General features: G+C 39.2%; 1 protein-coding gene across 1 annotated transcript in view; it reads left to right on the top strand.

Annotated features, from left to right (window-relative positions):
• ITGA4 (integrin subunit alpha 4) overlaps positions 1–25,100 on the top strand; it is a 75,543-nt gene that overhangs the window by 5,525 nt on the left and 44,918 nt on the right. Inside the window, exons 3-10 of the mRNA XM_040643228.1 lie at positions 11,922–12,028; positions 12,124–12,253; positions 13,927–13,994; positions 15,357–15,486; positions 16,998–17,083; positions 17,743–17,805; positions 17,898–18,035; positions 21,326–21,437. Of these exons, the coding sequence (XP_040499162.1) occupies positions 11,922–12,028; positions 12,124–12,253; positions 13,927–13,994; positions 15,357–15,486; positions 16,998–17,083; positions 17,743–17,805; positions 17,898–18,035; positions 21,326–21,437 (834 nt within the window). The remainder of the gene's footprint in view (positions 1–11,921; positions 12,029–12,123; positions 12,254–13,926; positions 13,995–15,356; positions 15,487–16,997; positions 17,084–17,742; positions 17,806–17,897; positions 18,036–21,325; positions 21,438–25,100) is intronic.

Here is a 25,100-nt window from a genome sequence, read left to right as displayed (position 1 = left end):
CCTCACACTGTTGAAACTTCAAAATGTTCTTGATAACTTTTCTTTCTCATTTGCAATACTCTTTAAATTGTACCTTATGAAGTTGAGACTGATACAGACTGGTCATTTTGAAAAATTGTCCCTGAACATAAGTTCTAATTATGCAGAAAATCAAGACAGAGAGCTTCATTAATAAACTATCATGTTAAGAGAATTAAGTTTCCTGATTTCCAGCAATTTCCCAGACTCCATCTCTAAAAGAATGTTTTCCATCTAATTTGAGAGCTGAGGTTTTCTAAATGCATTTCATTTTTGCCTTAAGTTTACTTGATCACTGAGTAATGTTCTTAATGACTACGAATATCTCCCCTCAGTAAGAGTTCTAGAGCCAGATATGGCAATCTGTTTTACATGTGGGTCATTTATTCATTCATTCATTTACTAAGGGGTGCCAAAGGGCCAGAACTTGGATGTAGGAAAGAAACATGGTCCTTGCACCGAGGGAGGTTAGGACAGGTTATTATAGGAAAAGTATGGTGAGATCTAATCTAATTAGGAAAATCAGGTGATGACTTCCTGGGTAATTGATGTTCAAGTGGAGAACTGAATAAAAATCAGCAGTTAGCTGGAGAAGGAGGTTTATGGGAAAGGGTGCCAGACAGAGCAAACAATGTGTGTGATGACCCAGGTCTTTCAGAGCATTGGCATCTTTGAAATGAAAGAATAATTCATACAATTGGACTGTGGAGTGTGAAGTGGATGGTAGGTTGGAGAGCTAAGCAGGGATTAATTTTGTACAACTTTGTGAGCTCTGGTTAAGGAGTATGAATTTTCTGGAGGTTATTAATGCTGGGGAGTGCTGTGATCAGATTTGTGTTTTAGATACTTCTGGTTGCAGGGTAGTGAATGCTTTGGAGTGAACGAGTCAAGGCTGAAGGTAGTGAAACAATTTTAAGATTTTGCTACTTTTTAGGCTACTTGGATAAGTGCTTGTACTAAGACAGTGGCAGCAGGAATGAAGCAAAACAGATGTTCTACAGTTAGTTGGAAGCCAGACGCAACAGGTCTTGGTAATTATTAAATGAGAGAGATGAAAGGGAAGAAGGTTTCAAAGATGTCACCCAGGGTTCTGACTCGGGCCATCGGATGGACGATTGTGCTGTCCACAGAAGACAGGGAAATAAATATCTAGGGTGCGTTGGGTGCATGGGTCTGGTGGGCAGGAGGGGTCTCCAGCGGCAATTTGCAGAGTTGGCTGCGGTGGACGGAGAGGCCAATCAAAGCCATAGGAGTTAATGAGTTTAACTTAGAAGCTCTCTAGGCTGATCAGAGGGTTCAGGAGAGATCCCAGAGGATTCCTACTATTTGAGAAGTGGCTAGAACAGAGTTGCTCAATTCTGGCTGCAAATGAGATTTTCCTGCAGAGCTTTAAGAATACCAGTGCTCAGGGGATGCGTGGGTGGCTCAGTCCGTTCAGTGTCTGTCTTCGGCTCAGGTCATGATCCCAGGGTCCTGGGATCAAGTCCCACATCAGGCTCCTTGCTCAGCAGAGAACCTACTTCTTGCTGCTCCCCCTGCTTGTGCCTGCTCTGTCTCTCTGACAAATAAATAAAATCTTCAAAACAAAAACAAAAACAAAAACAAAAACACACCAGTGCTCAGGCACCTGGATGGCTCAGTCAGTTAAGAATCTGTGTTTGGCTCTGGGTTATGATCGTAGGGTCCTGGGCTCCCTGCTCGGTGGGGGGACTGTTTCTCCCCCTCTTCCCCTGCCCCTCCCCCCACTCATGCACGCTCTCTCTCTCTCAAATAAAGAAATACAATCTTAAAGAAAATAATACCTGGGCACATCCTAAATGAATGAAATCTCTGCAAGTGGGTCTAGGTAGGTGTGACATTGTGATTTATAGTAAGAAATATCATTTGGTCTTATTCCCTGTTTTTGGCACAGAGTTCCTAAAACTTGGAAATTTTAAATGAAGAGAGCTACAAAAGTGTCTTTTGTGAGTGAGGTGGCTCCTGGACCCCATGTAAGGATGGGGACTGGTTACCAGTGAAGCCAAACTTGGGATTGGAGGGTTGGGACTTTCCGTCCCACCCCTAACTTCCAGGATGGAGAGAGGGCATGGATGTGGAATTAATCACCAATGGCCAATGATTTCATTAGTCATGTCTATGTAAAGAAGGTGCTGTAAAAACCCTAAAGGACAGGGCGGGGAGATCTTCTGGCTTGGTGAACACATGGAGATTCGGGGAAGAGTGGAATGCTGAGAGAAAGTGGAAGCTGCGTCCCTTTCCCCGTGCCTTACCCTGTGCCTCTCTCCCTTCTGGTTGTTCCTGACTTATATCCTTCTACAGTAAATTAGTAATCTAGGAAGTAACATGCCTCTCTGAATTCTGTGACGTGCTCTAGCAAATTAATCAAACCCAGGGACGGGATAGTTGGAACTTCTGATGGCTAGTTGGTTAGAAGAGTAGGTGACAATCTGGACTTTTGATTGGCATCTGAAGTGTGTTTGTGTAGGTGTATGTGTATTGGGGTGGGACATTTTGTAGGACTAAGTCCTTAACCTGTGGGATCTGATGCTATCACCAGATAGTGTCAGAATTGAGCTGAATTGTAGGGCACCCAGCTAGTGTCAGAGAATTGCTTGTTGGGGTGGAAACCATTCCCCCCAACCCCCCCCTCCCCACACACAATGAAATTGAATACAGAACCCTTAGTAGGGCATTAGGGTTTCCAAAGTTCCCCAGATGATACCAGTATTCATCCATGGTTGAGAATGACTGGAGAAGAAAAGAGGAGCCTGAAAAAATTACTGAGGAGAAGCTAAAGAGGTTGCAAGGAGATCTGATCAGTGTGGCATTACCGAAGTCAAAGGATGAGAGATCGTGAGAAGAGATAAGTGGTTGGCAGTATCAAAAGTTGCCAAGAGGTCAAGCAAGGTGTAAGAACTTAGTACAGTTCATGAGAAACCTTAGTAAGACCAGTTTTAGTGGCAAGGCCAGAGACTATAGAGGGTTGAGGAGAAGTAAGGAGTAAGAAAATACTGGTAGCAGGTGTCAACAACTCTTTTATCTGGGTTCTTCCTTCATTAATTAAATACATTTTATTGTTTACTTATGCTAGGTAGTAGGAATAGAAAGTTGAGTAAGACATGGCTGAAGCCCTCAAAGAACTCACTCTAGATGACAATAGAGACAGGTAAACATTGGATCATCAATGATGAGAATATGTGTTAAACATGATAGAGACACAGTGGGGGAGAAGAAATTGTTTGAATGATGAGAGAAGGTTTCCTGGAAGAGCAGACACCTGAGTCATGAGCGTGTTCTGGCCACTTTTGATGAGCATATAGTAAAAAGCTCAATACATGCAAAAGGGATGGATGCATTTCTCAGATTTGAGTGATTCCTCTGTTGTACACGTCAGCATCATTTCCAGAGGTCTGGGCCAGCCCCGGGTTCCAAAGATTCTGCTTGCTCATACCAGGCAATCTAAATGATAATACCCCCTTCTGGGACAGGGAGCTTGGAACTGACCATCTTTAAAAACAGAGATTTTTTTTTTTAATTTTAAGACAGCTGAAAACATCAAATTAGAACATGGAAGTGGACTTACAAGTGTTCAATAATGCAGTGTGTTTGTTCTGATGCCCCCCAAAATTAAAACAATGGGGGAGGGAATCTTTTTCATATAAATTATTTGAAATTCTATAATTCACAATGAATATGTTCAGAAATAGTAAGCATGTGGACTTAGTCATCAGACCTCTTTTATAGGAAATATTGTACGAAATGGATTAGGCATGTCCTTTAAAAATAATACCCTGTGTTGAAGATTCTTTCAATGTATACCCTATGTTTGTGAAATCGTTCTAGGTCTGCCTCACCAGATACCATTCTTGTTGTCTTGTGAAAGTTTTTTAGTATTCTTTATGGTGTCATTATTTTGTCTGCAGATCATTGTCTAACATCCTATCCCATCCTTAAACTTTGGACAGAGACATGTCCTCTGATGTCTGTAACTCCTCATCTCAGTCTGACCCTGTATAGGATAATGCCATGGAGGTCCTGACTAACCCTTATTTCTCTCACATACTTCATACTTCGCATTTCCTGACCTCTTCCATCCTACCTTGTAACTTCCAAAACCACGCAGCGTGCTTCAATATTGACCACCTACCATTGAGAGCATATTTCCCTAGAGGGTTGTTTTTTTTCTTTCAGTTTACATTTTTGTATTGTTGTTTCAAAGACACTCATCTATTAGTGATAGTTATTCAAATGAATCTGTAAATCCAAGAGATTAACTGAAAACCATGGAAGTAGAGAATTTTCTTTCTTTGTTTTCTAATGTTGGAAATTAGTGTTATAAGAGTAGGTTATCATAGAAATCGGATTTGTGTAGGTTTGTAAACAATGTCAGTATTTGTCTTCTTTCCCTGCCTCACAGGGAAATAGCCACCATTGTAGGTAGTATAGGGTGGCGGTTGACAGTGTCTACCTGAATCGTTCCCCACTTATTAGAGGTGTAACTTTGGGCAAGATGCTTAACCTCCCTTTGTTTCAGCTTCTCCATCTGTAAAATTTGGATTATGATAATATCTGCTCATAGGGATGTCATGAAAATTAAAGGAGTTAATATATATGTTTACATGGTATTAAAAGTGTGCTTGGGTACGTAGGAAGCATGTAATAAATATTAGTTATTATTGTTAAGACAGTGGTCTCTCTTTAAATTATGTTCACCAAATGTGTCAGTTGTGCTACGTTGTAGTTAGTGAAAAGACGTTTCGGTTTTCTGTAGGAATTTGAAGAAGTTGGGGCCTAATGTCCGTGGACAAGAACCATAACCCAGAATTAAGCTCACAAGTGACCTGGTTTTGTAGAATTTTGAGGTCTAGTGATGATTCAGGATCAACCCTGATTTATAAAATTGCAGCCCTAAAACTTGGCTCTTCTGCCTGGGGACATCTACCTCTGTGGTGAACTCTTTCTGAATACATATAAAGTAAAATAAAATAAAAATAGAAAGTAAAAAAGGGATATAAAATAAAATGGAACAGAGGACTGAAACGGCCGGCTTTTTCAGGCCTGTGGATCTGTGAGCTGTTTCTCACCTACACTGGGAGTGATTATTAGCCATTATCAGATCTGGACAAGGAAGCCTGAGAATATGACATGTGAATACATGTTCTTCCAGAAAGAAAATACTTTGAGTTTTGTTTCTAATTCTGATGTTTATTTCAATATTTTGACCCTTTTGTGCTTACTTTGAGATCTTGACTCCAGACAAGCTGGAGGAAATGGTCTTCGAAGTTCAGTATTCTCATGTCCTGTCATCTCCAAAATTTGGCATTTTACTTTTCATGACCTGGAATTATTGTTATTGCTGTTGAATTCATAAACATCGCTGTTATCTTTTAGAAATATCACCACCATGTTTTATTTAGGTATGTGGGAAAAGTACATAGGTTAATATAGTGAACATGATGGATTTAATAGTAATTAGAATTCGATCAGAAAAACTAACTGCGGGCTTCAGAGGGCAGGGGTGTGGGGGAATGGGATAGGCTGGTGATGGGTAGTAAGGAGGGCACGTATTGCATGGTGCACTGGGCGTTATACGCAACTAATGAATCATTGAACTTTACATCAAAAACCAGGGATGTACTGTATGGTGACTAAAATAATATAATAAAAAAATATTTAAAAAAAAAAAAAGAAAAGAAAAACCATAAGAAGGGGTCAGCTTGGCGGAAAGGGCTGAAGGCCGGCTGACCAAATCTCGCAGTGCCGTGAGCGCCCTCTGCTGGTGCAGTCTAAAGCAACACAACGCGGGGATGCTGCGGCGCAAACATTTCCCGTTTAATGAACACCTACTAGGTGCCAGGAAGGCTTATAGGCACAAGGGCACATTTTCTGTGATCCTCATAACCCTGAGGTTATGGCATCTATGATAATCTTCATAGTTGAATTGAATTTTCACTTTTAATCCCATTTGTTTTTCTAATATTCTGAATTTAGGTAGAGGAAGGAATTGTGCCATTATTTGTACTCGGGAATTATTGCTTCTACAAATAAAGATATCCTGAATAAATGACTCTTTATAGAACATAGAACAGTGTTCATCTAGGTCTCAGGATTATTTAAGAAAAATTTGAACTATATAGGACTCATTCAACGGAAGAGAACTTCAACTTAAAAAGGGGAATCGGTGGAGGAAGGGCTCTCACTCTTTTTCTGCAACTTTAAATTTCATCATGTTTCTGAAAGATCAGATAAGTGTGTATGTTGTTTTAGTAGCTAGAAAGTCAGACTGAGAGCCCCAGTCAAATGTCTGACCCGACGGGGAAGCCAAAGCACCATGACGCGGGTAAATTAACCAAACATGTCATTGCATCCAAAAGTCCCAGGCTCCCGTACCCACAAAATGTTTCACTCAAGCTGTCAGCAAGTTGTAGGAAGAAGGACGCGGAGTCTGGCCTTTCCCCTTGGGCCTTCCTCAGTGGAAATGCCAAAATACCGAGAACCGATCTAAATTGAGGAAAAGGGCAGGACAAGAGAGGGACTAAGTAAGTGACATCTTTCTTGAGCACGAGAAAGTTGACTGAACAGTCTGTGGGCAGATTTGTGATATTTTACACATTTTAAGGTGAAACAAAAGATTTAGAAAGTGAAATTGATTTCAGGTCATTCAGACCTCTGAAATTGTCATCGAGTTCTGTCGTATATGCAACAGAGTAGTGGCGAGTAACAGAGGTGTTCGATTTCTGACACGCCGTTGATGTTTCATTCTAACCCTTTTCATTTATCAGCCCCCTGGATTCAAGGAAGTTACTTTACTTCCTTCAGATTCAATTCTCTTCTCTGTAAAATGGGATTGATAACAGTCCCCTGCTGCTGCTGTGAAAATTAGAAGACTTACACGGGAGTGATGAGGCCTGGCTGTGATGGGCCACAAATACTTTACGGAGGAGGATATATGACACGCCATATGTGCAGTTTAATCATGTTTAGCTTAATCCTTAAAATAATAATAATGTCAACATCGACGAACATTTGCCTGCTTCCTCTGCTAGGCTCTGGCCCAAGCACTCCACGGGTATCGCATTTACTGCACACGATCCTCGCAGAAACCCTCTGACGGAGGCCCCTCCTGCGGGCCCCAGCTGATTCTCCGTCTTAAATCGTCCTACCCCCAGATCACACTCTGTAAAGATCTTCAAACCTGCAAATGTTGTTTCCCTTCAGACCATCTGTTACTATCTTAAAACTGAAGGGGATAATATTTTGGAGAAGTAGAGACAAATAATAGTGAAGGAAGAAGACCTCTCCAAAGCTCAAATTCCTGAGAGTTGGCTGAAAATTTCGCAGACACATCCTCATAAAGGATTTTTGTGAGGGTCCGTGTGTTACAGAATCCCCTCCCCCAGCAGATATGTGTTTCGTTCCTGCCTATTGTACGTAACGTCCGTTCTGCGCCGTGCGAGTGCTGCAGTCAAGGAAGCAGGCCGTCTGCCGTCATGGAGGTGACATTCAAGAGTGAGTATCTAGGCTTCCGTAGTCTCTGTCTACGTTGGCACTCGCAGCAATGACACTAAAGCTGATGTGAATAACAACAAAACAGGGATGGAGAAGAACGGACCTAACTGGCTTTGTCCCGACGGCCTTTATAGTCATCTGACAAAATGAGCTGCTCATTCACGTTTATACACGTGTACGGACTGATACAAAATCCATAGACAGAAATAAAAAACTGAAGTAAAAGCATACATCTTGTATGTTCCTTCCCAAATGAAAAAAAAAAAGGAAAAGGAAAAGTGGGCCTAATTTTTAGAATAAAGAATATGGTTTTATGTGGCTTTGTATGTTTAATATCTACTGGGAAAATGGATTCAGCTGTGCTAAGATTAGTCATTCTAGTTGTATAAAAGCATGGCAGATGATCCCATGTCAGTTTCTGCTGACCTCTTTTCTGTTAAACCATGTAAAGTATTTTTTCAATTATGAAGCTGATTTGATTTACCAAGAGTTTTGATTAGAAATGTATGAGCTGAATTGAAAACCAGATTATAAATCATTTCAGTATGACATTGGATAAAATATAAAGATAATCTGAGTTTATTTATGATGTCCTGTCAGGGAAATTCATGAGAATTAACTTTCTCATGACAGTTCTGATAATAATCATTTCTGACCACATTAGAAATCCTGTATTTCTACATGAAGAAAGTTTGCTTACTTTACAATTTCTTATCCTATTTTGATATCTAGCTGAAACCAAGGGGGACAAAAAGGTATTACAATTATTTTGAAAATGGAGTATTTTTGAAGATGATGGAATACAGGAGAAGGCATGACCGTTTACATTGCAGAGCACGAGTTCAACTGCACATGACACCTGGCCGGGGAGCTTTTTCAACAAATCCTTACGTCTGGGTCTTAATCCAGACTGAGCCTCCAGAAATGGAAACCGGTGTTGGTACTTGTTACAAACTCCCCCACGTGATCCTAATGGCTGAGAACCACGCGTTCTAGAGGCGTGACCTCGGGCAAGCAAGGTTAAGGGAAAGCTCTAAAGACGGCCTTGAGCCTAAGCTGATGAGGCGAAGGGTTTACGTCTCCGACAGGATTCTGCAAGCCCTGCAGAAGCAAAGGCCAAGAAGTTCCTCGAAATTAAGTAAAGCCCCAGACCAGCAGTGGTGACTTCCAGGCTCTTCTTTGAACTGAAAGTCTTGAGATCAGTGTTGAAAGCACCCAGGTATCACCGTCGCTGTTGGGTGCTGTCTCTGTGGCGAAAGTAGTGTCAGGACGTGGGAAGGAGAAACCCTATCAACGTGAGTCTGTGTTTGTGCACCAATTTATTCGAATTTGTTTTTATTTCTCATGTGGAAAAATGGTCGTTTCATGGCTTTGTTTTTGAGAAATTTCTTTTTGCCTGTGCACGCTTCCTTTTGTGCACACTTTAAATTAAGACAAAAAAACACAAATAGAAACTTAGTCCAATCAAAATTGAAGTTTTGGACTGTTTAACTTACTGACCCTTATCAGCACACATTTCTGGGCTTTGTGTTGAGGGGGGGATAAAAATGAACGCGATGGAGTACTGGCCACGATGAATCAGGCTATTATGAAGTCTTAAAAGTAGGATAGTTGTGAATCAATGAATGTGGTAGCTGTGTTCGACTTCACCAGAGAAACAGAGCCAGTGGGGTGGGTGGGTAGTAGATGGGTAGATAAATAGGAGGAGATTTATTACAGGAATTGGTTCCTTCCCTTAGCAGGCAAAGTCCTATGATCTGTAAGCTGAAGGACCAGGAAAGGGGGCAGTGTCATTCAGGTCCAAGGCCTGAGCTGCAGCTGGCGGGGAGGAGGGGGTGATTCCTGTAAGTCCCAGAGATCTGAGAGCTTCGCAGACACAGACATGGAGAGAAAAACACGTGAAGGTAGTGAGCTTGAGAAGCTAGGAACATGAGTCGTTTGGCTACAGTGGATGAGGCTCTGAGCAGTGAAGTTTCCGTGGTGTCACGTGGTGTTGCTAACGTAATGGGGAATCATCTACAGCCCCAGAAAACTGCCTAACACCAGTTTCTCTGGTTTTCATCTTAAATTTACGACTAAAAGAGCTCAGTTAAGAAACCGGCAATAACAATTCACATAAAAACTTTTTGGCCATTGCCATCAAGCAGTTTACATGGTATTTTGTGGCTCTATATTTAACTTCAGGGTGGCACCTCCAGAACAGTAAATTCATTTCTAAATATTGGGTATAGTCAACCGTGTCATCATGACGAAGGCGCCCGTGAAATACGCCACATTTGAATAGCGCTAAGGTGTTATTTGTGACCTCCTTTCTCTCTTAACCTTAACTCTCTTCTCGCTCAGTTGCCTTAGTTAACTGAGGGACAATAATTTTAGAAAGACTTAGGTGTTTTCCAAGAAGATATTTTATTGAAGTGTCTATTGTAAATAGTTGGAATTTCACCCTCGGGTAGACGGTCCACCATTTATCCATTTTGACATTAGTAAAAATAAATGGCAGTTTTGGTGAAAAGTCAAACTGAAAATTACATCACAGTGAAAGTTAAAATTTTGTGTTTGTCTCTCTCTTTCACTTTCCTTCACTTATGTTGGCATCCTGTAACCACAGTAACAATTCTGTGTTAGACCTTACCCTCCGCTGAGCAGGGTGCCCGGTGTGGGGCTTGGTCCCAGGACCCTGAGATCATGACCTGAGCCCAAGGCAGACGCTTCACTGACTGAGCCACCCAGGCGCCCCCGTTGTTAATTTTAACAAAGAAGCGTTATGTTTCTACCTGGACCACCTTTTATCACGGTTTGGGCTGTAGCAAACTCTTCTTCCACGTTGATGTTGCTTGTCAACCCCAGCATTCTTTTCAGACCTCGCCTTCCTTGTTCTCAAGTGCTCCCGGCAGCTGCTACCAATAGGTGGCAGTAGTCCCTATTCTCTAAGAAACCTGGCCAGAAGAACCTTCTCCAGGTTCTATTGTAACAAGGTCCCAGGCCCGAGAATCACTTGGGGAGGTCTGGGCCTCACCTGGACCTACTGAATCAATCTTCAGGGAAACCGCTAGGGAACTTTGTTCAACTCGGCTGTGTTGAAGGGTTTCACTGTTCATCCTGAACAACATTTTGGAGAACAAATGTATACACAAAACCTCTTTCTATTCTCCTTAAAACAAAATTTCTCCTGCCCAGGACATTTACTGCAACTCATTGAACTTCCAAAATATTAGCCTTATTTACGTAGGCATAAATTATGAGTTTGCCCAGGAAGCTTTATCTAGAGGTCAAGGTTCTAGGGGACAGGGTGCCTAATGATTTAGAGAATGGTCACTATAAACGTATGACAACATGTTACCAGTGATGGGTTCAAAATTAAGTAAACCCAAGTTCCACATCCTTATCCAGTCAGCCTGATGCAAATGTAATTACCTTCGGAATTAAGCTCAGATGGAATGGAACTGTCACAGGGCAGTTGAAGGGGGTGGGGATAAAGTCAGCAAAAGGATTCTTAAGATGCTGCATCTTACACTCCCCCAAAACACTTACTTGAAATCACGTTAATGGGATCCCAGCTAGAAAGCAAAAAAGTCGCTCTAACAAAACAAAACAAAAAAAAAATTGGGAAGATCACGTTTTCTCCTATAGTTTAGAAGCGCTCTACTGCCCCGGAGAAATACTGTACTTCTGTTTGGCTTTCTGGTTCTTCATGCATTTGCCAAAGTGCTTTTTGATGTGTTTTATTTACTGCTGAAATAATCTGTTTTTTTCAGGTCTTCTTTATTTTGTTCAAAATAGTCACAATAAACTAAATGTAAATCATAGGGCAGAGTGTCTTAAATGCTAGGCATTATTAATATGCTAACTAGACACAGTGACTTTCTGTGTGCTCGATTGTCCCCTTCCAGCTTCTAGAAACTGTGACTTAAGCACTGAGGACCATATTGCTCTTTTTTTTTTCCCCTAAAGTCTCCACGCAAGAAATGTCTTACAAAAGTGCTCTGGTCGTGTTGCCTGTAACACTAGACACATGATCAAAGCGAAGGTGCAGGTTCTTTGCCACAGATGACACCCTTGCCGTTGCAACCTCACAGCCCGTGGCCCGTGTTGGTTCAAACTGGTCTCCTGCTACCTGCTTCCCCCCAGTCATGTTGGTTACCCATCTCCTCATGGTGTTACCTGGCAGAGGTCATTTCTACAAACACAAACCACTTGGTGAGAGAACAGTCGTGTTGCACAGCGTTACCCCCCTACTGTTCGCCGAGTATGAGCTGACAGGGGATCCGGAGTCAAGGGCACTTTGTATGTGGCTGAAGGAGAAAGCCTGGGATAAGCGAGTTTATTTTCTCTACTGCCCTAGAATAGCATGGTTTCAAGATAACTAATGAGACCATTATTTTCAAATGCTGTAGGTAGCCCTCATGGAGAACCTTGTGGAAAGACCTGTCTGGAAGAAAGAGACAATCAGTGGCTGGGGGTCACGCTTTCCAGACAGCCGGGGGAAAATGGATCCATCGTGGTAGGTTACTAGGGTTAGTCCACTGATACATCGTGGATTCGGATATTCTGGGTGTGATGTTCATATCATTTGGTCTACTTTTATGTTTTATTTAGACTTGTGGGCATAGATGGAAAAATATATTTTATATAAAGAATGAAAATAAGCTCCCCACGGGTGTTTGCTATGGAATGCCCTCTGATTTACGAACAGAACTGAGTAAAAGAATAGCTCCATGCTATCAAGGTAAGGAATCATTTTGATATTAACTGGATCAAGAGAAACAAGTGAATGCCTTTAATTTTTCTTAATTTTTCTCAATTTTGCGTGTACAGAGGATGGGGGAGAGATCTTTAAAATAGCTGTATTCAAAGTATTTCTCTTTTTTTTTACTCAGTTGCAGTAGTATTTGCAAAAAAATGTGCTTTGTGTTTTTAGGAACAGAAGTTTGTCCAGTTACATTTGAATAATTCTAGAATATAGTTGATTATCCACTTTCACATTAAATATGTTTTTCTGTATAAGTAAGTCTAATGCCCAGCATATATCAAAAACTTAAAATCATGAAATTATGATTGAAAATTTGAGATGAAAAGTCTGGCAAGAAAGATGAACTGTTCAGATTTTTTGCTTTAGCTTCCAAAAATATTCAGAAAGATGAAAATATAAGTGTCAGCAGATCTTTCCCACTCACTGTGTCCTTTTTTTTTTTTTTAATCCCATGCATTCCTTGACAAGGGATTGGTATATTAAGTTTGAAAAGATTTCCCATGAAAATTCTAAGCCATTAGGTAACAATAGTGTCTGCAGAGCTAGGACATAAACTAAAGTGAGCAAAATTAGGGGTGAATGTTAACATTAAAAACACATCTGTAGCAGAACTAAAATTCTAAAAATGTGTCTGGGAAAACTCAGTTCAATATATAGGTATTCCATTTTCCACTTTTTTCTAACCAAAATGATTACTACAGTGTCCAAAGAACGTTTCTATTACCTGACAAAATGTTGACCACGCATGCAAATTGTTATTCTATTCATATTGGGGTCCTCTACGGTAAGCGATGTCTCAGAAAATCTCGTATCTCTGATTTGCCTCTGAATGTCAAAAGGTGAATTTTAAATTCTTAATTGAAATAAAACTCCGTTTAGTGTTCTATATGTTTATTGTTCTCTTGTTCTTAATGGTTTATGGTTTATACTTTAAAACATTCTCACAGTAGAATTTTTTGTTCCGTTCAGATACACCCAGCCACATTCTACAAAAAGTTCAAGATGGCATAAACTTAGAACACCTAAAATTGTGGGGAAATTTGTTTAAAAAAAAAAAAAATCAGGGAAGCTATAAAATGGAGTGAAAAATCATGGCCAGGACTAGTAATTCCAAATGACTTAACAATTTATTTAATTTATCTGGTTAGCAAAGCCAAACCAAAGATGTGGTCCTGATTCTTATTTTTATAGAGGTTTACTTAGGTCAGTTCTTCAGCAGAAGCAGAGATTGACTTCCTAGTAAGTCTCAAAAGCATCCAGTTAAGTCATGGGGGCTCTGTAGTAGGAGACCCTCCATCTCCAAGCAGATCCTGACTCCCCGCCACTTTCGGCCGGGCACAACTGAGGAAGCCTATTTTAAATGCAAACCTGGACGGGAAGCTGCAAGTCCTACATCGGTCTTGCATACTCACTTGACAGTTTGAGTGTATGCTGCATGCTCTTCCCACGAAAAAGAGGCACAGTTCAATATTCTTCAATATTTTTATTGCTATTTTGGAGGAATATCTGAGGATTAATATGAAAGATTTTTGATATTACATTTTATCAAAGTGACTTTTAAAATGAAATAGTATCAAATATAGACCTTGAAAGATATATTTGTAAAGATTAAGATAAATTATGCATATTTTGCCTATTTTTCATTTTAGATTATGTGAAAAAATTTGGAGAAAATTTTGCATCATGTCAAGCTGGAATATCTAGCTTTTACACAGAGGTAATAGTCCAAAAAAATAGCTGCTTTAAATGTTTACATATAGGATTTTAATTCTTAAGATTTAGCCTGTGATATTATGCTTTACAATAAAAAAATTGTATAACCTCTGAATGTGTCTCTTAAACTTGAGTATATTACAATTTATTTTTTACTAGTTAATATTCCACATATACGTTGAAAAAGTTAATATTTAAGATGGCTGTGCCATGTAAGACCAACTGAAAGTCTACACTAAAGAGTATTACCTGCATCAAGAATTTTTTTGTGTTCAATTAGCCAACATATAGCACATCATTAGATTTTGATGTAGTGTTCAATGATTCATTAGTTGCATATAATACCCAGTGCTCATCATTTAATAGGAATCAAAAGTAGCTATTGGTATTTCCTTAGATGTTTAAAATTTCTATCCAAATATGTTACTTTTAATTAGTAGTTGAGGGAGAAAAGCACATGAATCTATATCTTTCATTTAAATTATGAAAATTAAGAGATTTAAGAATTTAATATCATCTTAAATTAGACATATTCCCAAGCTCTATTTTTTTCGTCTAACACTCGAGGATATCCAGTCAAAGGTCAGTTATATTCAAGCCCCAAATCTCCCAGTTTCTCTTCAAAACCCACCAAGAATTTATGAATGTTTTCTGAATCTATGTGGTCAGACTGTATCAAGCCTTGGTTTAACAATTTCCATAAATATTACTTACTGTGTTTAAAAAAAAAAACTTTAAATTGAACTTTTTAAGAGTTCAGGATTGTTTAGGAAATTAGAAATATGTTAAATATGTTTGGTTGCTAAAAGTTTTTTTATTTCACCAAATATATCTGTTCATTCTAACTTTCCCTTTTTGTTTCCTTTTCCTAAATTTGTATTTATCACCAAATATGCCCCAAATTCCACTGGATTTATTTTTTTCCTAAGCTAACATTGTTAAGAAAACTAGTCAATGGCTCTTTGCAAATAGGAATAAATTAACTCCACTTTTCACTCTTTGACAACATGTGATTCTCTCCATAATAAGCACTAATGAATGACTCAGATACAATTCACTTTAACAGAAACCACATTGCTTGTCTCCTAAAAGCTTAGTCTAGTATTCCATGATCCTTGCTTCAGTTTTGAAGTCCACCGCTAAATGCGAAGTGAGAGTTTCTTTTCCGAAATTGTGCTTATAGTTGAAAATTCATTAGCTGGCTTCTCTGGCTTTTATCTGATATGTTTTTAAATTTATCATAAGTTCAGATTTTAGAAATGTATTATAAAAATGTATTTTCATCAGTTTTTACTTAAAATGTATATCTGGAGGAAGTTTTGGATTTTCATTTCAACTTTGATGATGATTTTTTTTTTCCTTACAGGATTTAATTGTGATGGGAGCCCCAGGATCATCATATTGGACTGGCTCTCTTTTTGTCTACAATATAACTACAAACAAATACAAGGCTTTTTTAGATACAAATAATCAAGTAAAATTTGGAAGTTACTTAGGTACTGTATAAAAACCACCAAACTCCGATCATCTCAGTCGTCTAGATGCAGGGTTCCCTTATTTGTGATTACTAGTCTCTTCAGAAGATCAAAATGGCCAGTAGCGATTAAAGAGTTCAGAAACGATCTCTTTAAGGATATAACCTACGGAACTTAATATTTTACATTTGTAATTACAGTCATTAATATACAGTTGTTAGACTAGATAGAACTCCTGGCTTAGTGTACTCTTGTAAGCTTGTGTCTCAGGTGGTCAGCTTGTTATTGTAGAGGTTGCATCTGCTGCGTGCTTACCATGCCCAGGAACTTTCGTAAGCACGCCGCATGAATTCATTTCATCATGTATGAGTAAGTGTAGTTTCTGAAAGGGCCAAGTGAAAGTCCGTGGGGCTGGCAACAGCATTCTAGACAATGGGTGACATTATGAAGCAAAGGGATCTAAAAACAGCTCATTGACCTTTGCCTCATAAGTTCTTAGAATATTTCCCAGAGTTTATTCTTATCTTTCTCCTTTCCCTTCTCTTCCTCCTCCTCCCCCTCCATTTCCTTCTCCTGCGCAATAGGATACTTTATAATCTGTATTTTTACAGAACCCAAGATTTTCCTGGTATAATTCCTCTGTTACAGTGAAAGGGGTGCTTTTCCTACAGCTTCTTAGAAAATACAGGTTTGTTTAAGTCATGTGCTTCAAATGTAAGCAGCCTATACCAGACATAATTAGAATAAGAAAAAGCAGTATTTTCCCATTCATACAGTAAGAATTCATTTTCAAACAGAGGGAATTCATTTATAATTCAACATTTACTTGTTTATGGTTGGAAGGATATCTTGAAGTGTTGTAAGAAATGTAATTAGGGGATGCCTCAGTTGGCTAAGCATCCAACTTTTGGTTTCAGCTCAGGTCATGATCTTGGGGTCCTGGGATCAAGCCCCTAGTTGGGCTCGCCACTCAGCAGGAAGTCTGAGGATTTCTCTCCCTCTCTCTCTGCCCCTCCCCTTGCTGGTGTGCATGCTTTCTCTCTCTCTCAAATCTTTAAAAAAAAAATGTAACTTAGCATTATGCCTTTTGTCATATAATAAAACTTTTACCTTTTGTGTCATCAAATAGGTTTATTACAATAGGAAGAGTTCATGGCAAAAAAGTTGAAGTTTAGGAAGTTACTTAAAGTTTAAAATGTTCTATTTTAGATCCCTAAAATATTTTGTTTGTAATCCTAGAGGCTAGCATGTCCTGGTACTACATAGAGACTAACCAAATGTAAAAGTGCTATCTTTAATTTCTAGGACTTGGAAATGTAAGCCATGGACCTAGTTCCGTACCACATACTAATAACTGTTTAAGGCATAAAATAAATGTCCAGTTTTTAATATTGCTAAGCTAAATACTCTTAAAACTGTTTAGTGTAATCATTTGGAGCTCAGTCTCCATTATTTCTACAAATGGATTTACAATGATATAGTTTACCTATTGCAAATGATGACTCTCCCACTCTTCTCCACTTTATTTGAAGGCTACTCGGTTGGAGCTGGTCATTTTCGGAGTCCACATACGACTGAAGTAGTGGGAGGGGCCCCTCAACATGAACAGATCGGTAAAGTAAGAATTACATTCTTACTTTTATTTCTTCACCAAGTTTCAAAAAGATTGCACAAGAGATGAGATAATAAAGAAGAAACTGCCAAAATGGTAAGACGTGAAGGCTAGAGTTGAGCAGTGCACCGCATTTCGTGGTGAAAAGTTGTATGGCTTTGAGATGAAATTCATTAGAAAAGCTTTAAGGAGAAATTCTATGAGTCAAATGAGGCTTTTTCTTTTTTATGAGAAAACTGTTCTTGAAATAAAATGATGTCCAGATGTCCAGGGAATGTATTTACTGGTTAATGAGTTTGCAAATGATGGGCTATTGAGACAGCTGCATGTTTTGGGGTAAGACCGGAAAGAAGGTGTTCTTTCTGGTTCTGGTTTTTGTTACGTTATTGTGTGGACATTACTAAACTTTTCTGAGCCTTATGAAGCAAAGAGCACTTGCTGTGCCCTCGGGGATCAATACCATCGTCTTCCTGAGAAGACAGTTTGGTAAGGAAGTCCTGTTAATGTGAATGTGCTTCCCCTAGACCTTTTGAATCACTCTGAACAGGATTTTCAAAAATCTCTCTGAGCAGTTACAAGTTATGCAGATTGACGTTTTCATCCCCTGAAGATTTTTTTTAACGTGCTAGCGGTCTGAGTCTTTCTCCTTCCTGTCCCGATTGCAGGCATACATACTCAGCATCGATGCAAAAGAACTAAGTATCTTACATGAAATGAAAGGAAAAAAGGTAATGTCTCCGCGTTTGGTATCCCTGAGGGCTTTTGTGAATCCCCTTGCTTTTTTCCCTTGGTGACTGGATCTGGTTTTGTTCTGGGCCAGCTGGGCTCTTACTTTGGAGCTTCTGTGTGTGCTGTGGACCTCAACGCAGATGGCTTCTCAGACCTCCTCGTGGGGGCTCCCATGCAGAGCGTCATCAGGGAAGAAGGCAGAGTGTTCGTGTACCTCAACTCAGGCTGGGTAAGTCCACTTGCTCACCAACTGGAGGCTGCTGATGGGATTCTGATAGAAGCTGAAGCTATTCTTATTCCAGAGTTCTGTATCTAGATTCTTAGGCTAATTTTACTGATGAAAGTAAAAACTCTGGTATTGTACTCATGCTCTAAAAATGGAGCATGCTGGGCGATGGGAAGCTGTTGATGTTCCAGAAGCAGGAGATCAATTGCTCTGGTTTTTTTCTACTCACATCTTGTCCTTCAGGGAGCTGAAGTTTCTGTCAGTTTTATGATGATCCAAATCTAATTTGAAAGAAAGATCTTTACGCATCCCTCAAAATGGGGATTTATTACTGGTTCTGTCGTGAATGTCTTTAATTAGAAATATTACCAGAAGATAAAGTATGAAATGCTTTTAATTTGTTGACTTGAAAACAGTGGGAAACAAGATGTGTTTTGATAAAATATTAGTTTGCACAATTTTTGTAGATGATATTCCCTTTAAGAATATAAAGTGGGCATAGTTTATTCCAAAGTGGACACAGTAGTTGTAGAAATGTAGGTAATTACTGCTTATGGTTGAGTGTTAAATTATGGGGGCTGTCGTGGAGTAGAAAGTGACCACTTCACAATTCAGTTTAAAGAGTTCTGCTCACCTTATCTTGCCAGTCTATCTTGTAGGCATTAAATCAAAACAGAGAATTGATAGGGCCTTAATGGGGTCTTCTTGGTCTGTTCCTTTGATTTAAGAGCAAGAAGGGATTGTGAGAAAATTGGGTCATTTCTGAAGGTACAGCATTTTTGGTCAGGATTCAACAAAGTGAAATCTGTTTTAAGAAGGTATTTGTAATCTTTATGGTTTTGGAGCATTTAATATGTTCCTATATTAAGCATCAGACTAAACACTGTATGATTCAAAAGAGAAAATAGTGTCTTATAAAGCTAAGATTTTCAAAGTTCTAAATATAGTGCAGCAAATTTATGAACTGGGATTTCCGTAGACTCTGTTTAAACTTAAATTTAGTAGTAGTCATACCATCTACAAAGTGATCATTCATATGTCCTTAATAGCAATATTAGGCTTTACTTTTTTTTTTTTATAGACATTTCACGTTTCCCTATCCATAAATGGTCTTTTACGCTAGCTACATCTTCATTCTGCATACTTTTCCTTTTTTTTATAACTAAACTTTATGGAAACACTTTAAAAAGTATCCTATACATCTAAAATAAGGCAGTGTATGATCTTTCTTCTCACTGAAATCCTACGAAATCCTAATAGGAGAGACATATAAAAGTGTGTATCTTTTGTTTAAAGGGCGAGGAAGGAGCCCTACCCGTTAGCCTACCCTCTTGTTCTTCCCTCATGCCTACCCTGAGGCACTGCTGTTGAACACAAGGTAATCTCGTAATTGATTTCAGCTTTTAACAACTCTGACAGAGGTGATTCTTTGTTCCCGCCTAACTTCCTGTTTGTTAACTCTCTAAAACAGCACTAACCACTACCTAGCATTATAGTATACATTTATTCGTCTGGTTTGATACTGTCTGTTCTTCTACTGAAGTATTGACACCGTGTGGAGAGGAATCCTCCATCTTGTTTACTGCTGTTTCTTTAGGGTTTGAAAGAGTTCTGGAGAAATGGGTGCTCAGTAATTGTTTTTGAATGAACTCAAGAAAGAATGATACTTGAATGAATCTTGCTTCCACCTACTTCTATTAAAATAACTCTCAGACGTCCCCAAAGAACTCTTGGTCACCGCTCTGTGACTGGAGAATACTTGAAGAGTGATCACCACTTCTTGAAACCTTCTTCGTGGGAACTCCAGTGCCATTCCCTTGCTCTAGGTCTGCTCCTTCTCATCCTCCCAGGAGCTCTTTCTCCCTTCTCCTTGAATTAGGCATTTGCTTTGGAGCCGAGCTCTCTTATCCCTTATTTCTTGATAAAATCATTTACTGTTTCTGGTGCCAGTGATTCTGTCTGTAGAGATGATTCATTAAAAATAAACACTTAGCAAGTATCTGAAATGGAACAAAAACTATGCAAATAACTGAGAATAATCTTAGTCCTGACCTCTAAGACCTCAGGTCTAGAAAAGACATATGCATGAGAGTAAAGAATTGAATACAATATGGTAAATAGCATGTTAGTAGCATGTACAAAGCAGAAGAAGCAATGCACTTTGGTTGAGAAGGATTCACAGAGGAAGTAGTATTTGAACGAGACAAGTTTAGGAGTTTTTTAGTTGGAAAATAAAAGGTGAAGTGTGTTTCACAATCACAAGCAGAAGAACTTGGGTATGATTCGGGAATGTTGAATAGACTTAAGAAGAGGAAAGGATCCTCTATGATTAGTGAGTAGATTTTTTTTTTTTTTCTGACGACAAAGGAGTGACATGATCAGGGTTTGGAAAGCGGTCTGGTAGTTGTTATTCTAATGACTCATTATTGTAACATTATTGAATGTCTTATTGCAATAACTCATCTTCCAATTTAAGAGAGAGCAGTTGACCAGTTCACGTTCCATTGCTATGGTTCCAAAGGCCAGCTTCAGTTCTGCCAACTCCTCAACTCAGAAACCTTCAGTGGCTTCCTGTTCCCTAAATTGAGAGTAAATTTCCCTCAGTATTCAAAATACCACACCATAACACTTCAATCTGATGTTTTTGGGTTTTGTTTTGTTTTTTGTCGTCTTCATTATACATACCATTTATAATAGCCAAATTCTTTGGAATTTGTTTTGCTGATAATATTCTGTATATCAAAATTATGTCCACCCTTCAATAGCCACCTTGAATGTCCTCTTTTATAAAATCTCACCTTGCTTTCACAATTAGATATGCTGTCCTTGCTTCTTGATAATACAAAGCAGTTTGTACTTCTGAGTCGTTTACAGGTTTGTGCTAAGCCTTCCCTGTAACTGGGCTTCTTCAGGAAGGGGAGTAGGTCTTATACACACACTGCCTTGTCCTCTTTTGCCTGTCCACTCTTTGCATAGTGCATTGCCTTTAATAGGAACTCAATAAATATTTGCTAAATTGAATTATCAAAATGATTTATTGGATTTTCAAAGCTAGGGATCATGAGTGACAATTTTTATGTTCCCTGAGCTCTAATCATACTATTATATGTGTTGACATACTCGATAAATATTTATTGAATTGAACTGAGATGTGTGTACTGAAGCTCACTCTGTGGTTTGTCCAGCTTGTTCGAAGCATTAGAAAAACATCCATATCCAATTACAATGGTAAATCATGTGTAAAGTTGTCAGGGAGTGTTATGATGACACCTTTTCTCCCCTTTTCTGTCTAGGGAGCAGTAATGAATGAAATGGAAACAGAGCTCATTGGAAGTGACAAATACGCTGCACGATTTGGGGAATCGATAGTTAATCTTGGTGACATTGATAATGATGGCTTTGAAGGTAATTAAAAGTATCTAATTTGGTACTTGATTTCGGCTTTGAAAATGGTACATGGAAGAGAATATGAGTGGAATTTTAGGTCATTTGCCTTTCTCTAGAAAATGGAGCCAAAATGTTACGCTAAGTTTATTTTCTTTTTAGTGTTATGCCTGACTACTTGTCAGTTAGTGATTCTTAATTGATGAGAGTCCTTAGACTGTACTGTGTGATTTGAAGTACAGTAAAGACACTGACAAGACCCAGCAGAGGCTGGCTGCAGAGCCGGAGCAGGGTTCCTAGAAGACTCCTGTTGATTAGAGCATAGCTTTTTCTACTTATCAGTTTTAATTTTTTTTTTAGCTTTACTGAGGTGTAATTGAAATATAACATTGTATAAGGTAAGGTGTACAACATAATGATTTCACGTATGCATATGGTGCAAAATGATTACCACTGTGAGTTTAGTTAACCTCTGTTCCTTCACATAGTCACAATTTTTTTTCTTATGACAACTTAAAATCTACTCTTAGCAACTTGAAGAAAACAATACAGGGTCCGTGACTCTAGTCATTATGCCATATATGTAATCTCCAGAACTTTGTCTTAGAACTGGAAACTTGTACCCTCTGACCTTTTCACCCAATTCTCCCACCCCTTACCTCTGGCAGCCACCATTCTCATCTGTTTTTGAGTTTAGGGTTTTTTAGATCCCGCATCTAAGTGAGGTCATACGGTGTGAGTCTCTCTCTGACTTACGTCACTGAGCAGAATGCCATCTGGAACATGCCTGTTGTCACAAATGGCAGGATGATTTCTTTTTTTATGGCTGAAGAGCATTTTTGTTTTGCCAATGAATAAGGAGTTGGTATGTTTTAGATATGAGCAAGACCCTGCTGATTTGGAAGCAGGCTCAGTCCTTCTTCCCTGAGGTCCCTCCACCATGTCTGCCTGGGTGGGAAAGCAAGGCGCCTGTGGTTTATTTTGCTTTATGTGTTTCCCTATTTCTTTACCCCAACTTCTATCCTCTTTAGTTTTTCTGGGGTAAATGGATGAATTTAGTTTGTGTTCATGGCAGGATGTGTGGGATTGTATAGAAAGGGGATGGAAACCCCACCTGTTCTTTTTCCTTCCACCTCCAGGCAGAGATGCAAATCGGAGTTACTGTCCTCTTACTCTGCACGCTTCTGTGGTGTTTTCATAGCAGACCTAAGTTATTTTTGCATTCATCATATCCTGTCCCTTTTTTATATTCAAAAAAAAAGAAAAAATATGAATTTCCTGTGTACTTAGAAAAGCAAAGCAAGCCATTTTCTAGGGAAATAACCCATTTGGCAACAGTCCAGCATAAAAATCGCATCAAGAGTATGAGGAAGTTTGGGAATAGGTACACGAACAGCCCTACGTGACAGACATGACTGGCAGACGGCATTCGGGATTTCATCCGTAAAAAAGATTTGGCAAAAACCACTTAACTTTGGTTTACGTTTTTTCCCCTTGAGCATTTTTATGTGACTTTTAGACTGTATGTTCCACTATTTTTTGAGCTGAGCCACAATAAAATTCCGTAATTGTAAATTATAAGCTGTATTATTACTTTGTGTGCCCCTGAAGTATTGATGTGTTACCAAATCATGAATGGAGCAGTGGCTTGACACAGAACAGGAGAGCAAACACTGGGTAGAGGCTGCGGGGTGAGTGATGGCAGAGAGCACAGTGATGGTGAGCACAGGCCCTGGAGCCGGACTGCAGGGCCCGTAGCCCAGCTTCTTCACATCCGAGCTCTGGGACCTCGAGCACCTTACGCTCTGTGCCTCACTTTCCTCGTCAAAGTTGGGATCAAAAAAGTACTTACTTGATAGAGTTGTTTCTAGAGTTACATGAGTTAGTGCGTATAAAGCCTCTAGCTCAGTGCCCCGTTAGGAGGCATTGTGTGTTAGCTGATGTTAAAATTACTGTGATTACACCAGTGACAGTTGTTATAGTTTACACTAACAATGAAATGTTCAGATGGAAAGTAGAAAAAAACTGTCATATGTCCATGTTTGTATGTTTTGTCCCAAATGGACTTGCATAGGCATAAAAAAAAATTGACGTCTATTTTTCTTATAACTCTGATTGCTAAAATTTTAGTATTTTCTATAACAGATCCAAATATAATCCTAGCAAATAAGCGTTTGGATCTATATATAAGATGAGAAAAGACTGAATGTAACCCACATGTCTTCTGCTTAGAATGCCTTGATCTGCGCCTTTTTATATTTCATTTGAAAAGGCCCGTTTGTATAATTTCAAGATAGGTGCCTTACATCACTATGGCTAGTAACTGATACTGCAAGAATTTCCACGTATCACCAACTTCATAGCCCAGACTTGTGATCTTTACATATCATCAGAAATCAAGGTACAGAATCCTGGTTACTCAGGATGTATCCATCTGGGTCAAGGTATAAACCAGCCCTGATGAATGGCTTCCGTAACTGGTCTTGTCTTCAGTAGCCACAGGACACTTCCCCCTCTCCTTCCCTTACCTCTCTCTTCCTCTCCCCTTCTCTCTCCCTTCCGGCTCCTTCCCCTTGTGTGCCCGTAAGTATTTAGTCTGTGCATATATGGCTCCATGTATTTCAAATTCGCCACCATTGTTCATGTTGCCGTGTTGCCCCTTTGTCACCTGTCATTGTGCAGCCTGTTGCCTCTGTCTAAACTGGCTTCACCCTGTTCTTCACCTCGCTGTCACCTGTCACTACCTGAGTCTCAGCCTGGGCTTCCTCTTCTATGCAACACCTTCCTTCATTTCCACCACCGTCTCATATGTGGTGTTTTTATTTGCCTCCCTTCTTCCCTGCTAGACTGTAGTTCCTCTTTGTGGTACTGCCCTGTATGAGCAGCGCCTGGAAAATGCCCAGAATACAGGAGTTGTTCAGGAGTTGTCCACTGAATATCAGTCAGTGGCTATACTTGTCTATGAGACTTTAAGATAATTTGCACAAGAGAGCAGCCTTACTATGTCTAAACAATAAATATAAGGTATGTCTATCATTTACTTTTTAATATCAGAAATTGTACAGCATTTGGGGCACCTGGCTGGCTGAGTCGGTAGGGCACGCGACTCTTGATCTTGGGGTTGTAGGTTCGAACCCCCACGTTGGGAGTAGAGATTACTTTAAAATCTTTAAGAGGGGCCTGGAGCCTCAGTTGGTAGAGGATGTGACTCGATCTCAGGGTGGTGAGTTCGAGTCCCAAATTGGGTATGGAGCCTACTTAGGAAAACAATTTTTAAAAAAATTGTACAGCATTTGGCATAGAATTATATTTCAAGAAGGTTTTTATTCTCATTGAAATAGCAGTAATAGAATAGTAATAGAAATAGTGGTAATAGAATTACCACTGCAGTTGTTAAAAAAGCTTTAAATCTGATAAATTAGTAACTATTGACTATCATGAAAGCAAACTTTTCTGTATTTTAGGTTTCTATTGAAGTAATAAGGAAAGATTACATGTAAATAAACACATTAATATACCCCAATAGACATAATACCTTGTAACACTAATGAAATGCTCTTGCAACTGTAGAATGTTTTTTTTATCCCGTGTGTTGTATCTTTATGGCCCTTATGCAACCATGTCATTCATAGTTTTTCTCTTGCTTATGTCAGTTGATTAACTCTTTATTTTTTCTCCTGGCAT

Source organism: Ursus maritimus, unplaced genomic scaffold (assembly GCF_017311325.1).
Source record: "Ursus maritimus isolate PB19 unplaced genomic scaffold, ASM1731132v1 scaffold_1, whole genome shotgun sequence".
Lineage (NCBI taxonomy): Eukaryota > Metazoa > Chordata > Mammalia > Carnivora > Ursidae > Ursus > Ursus maritimus.
This window is presented reverse-complemented; position numbering and strand designations above follow the sequence as displayed.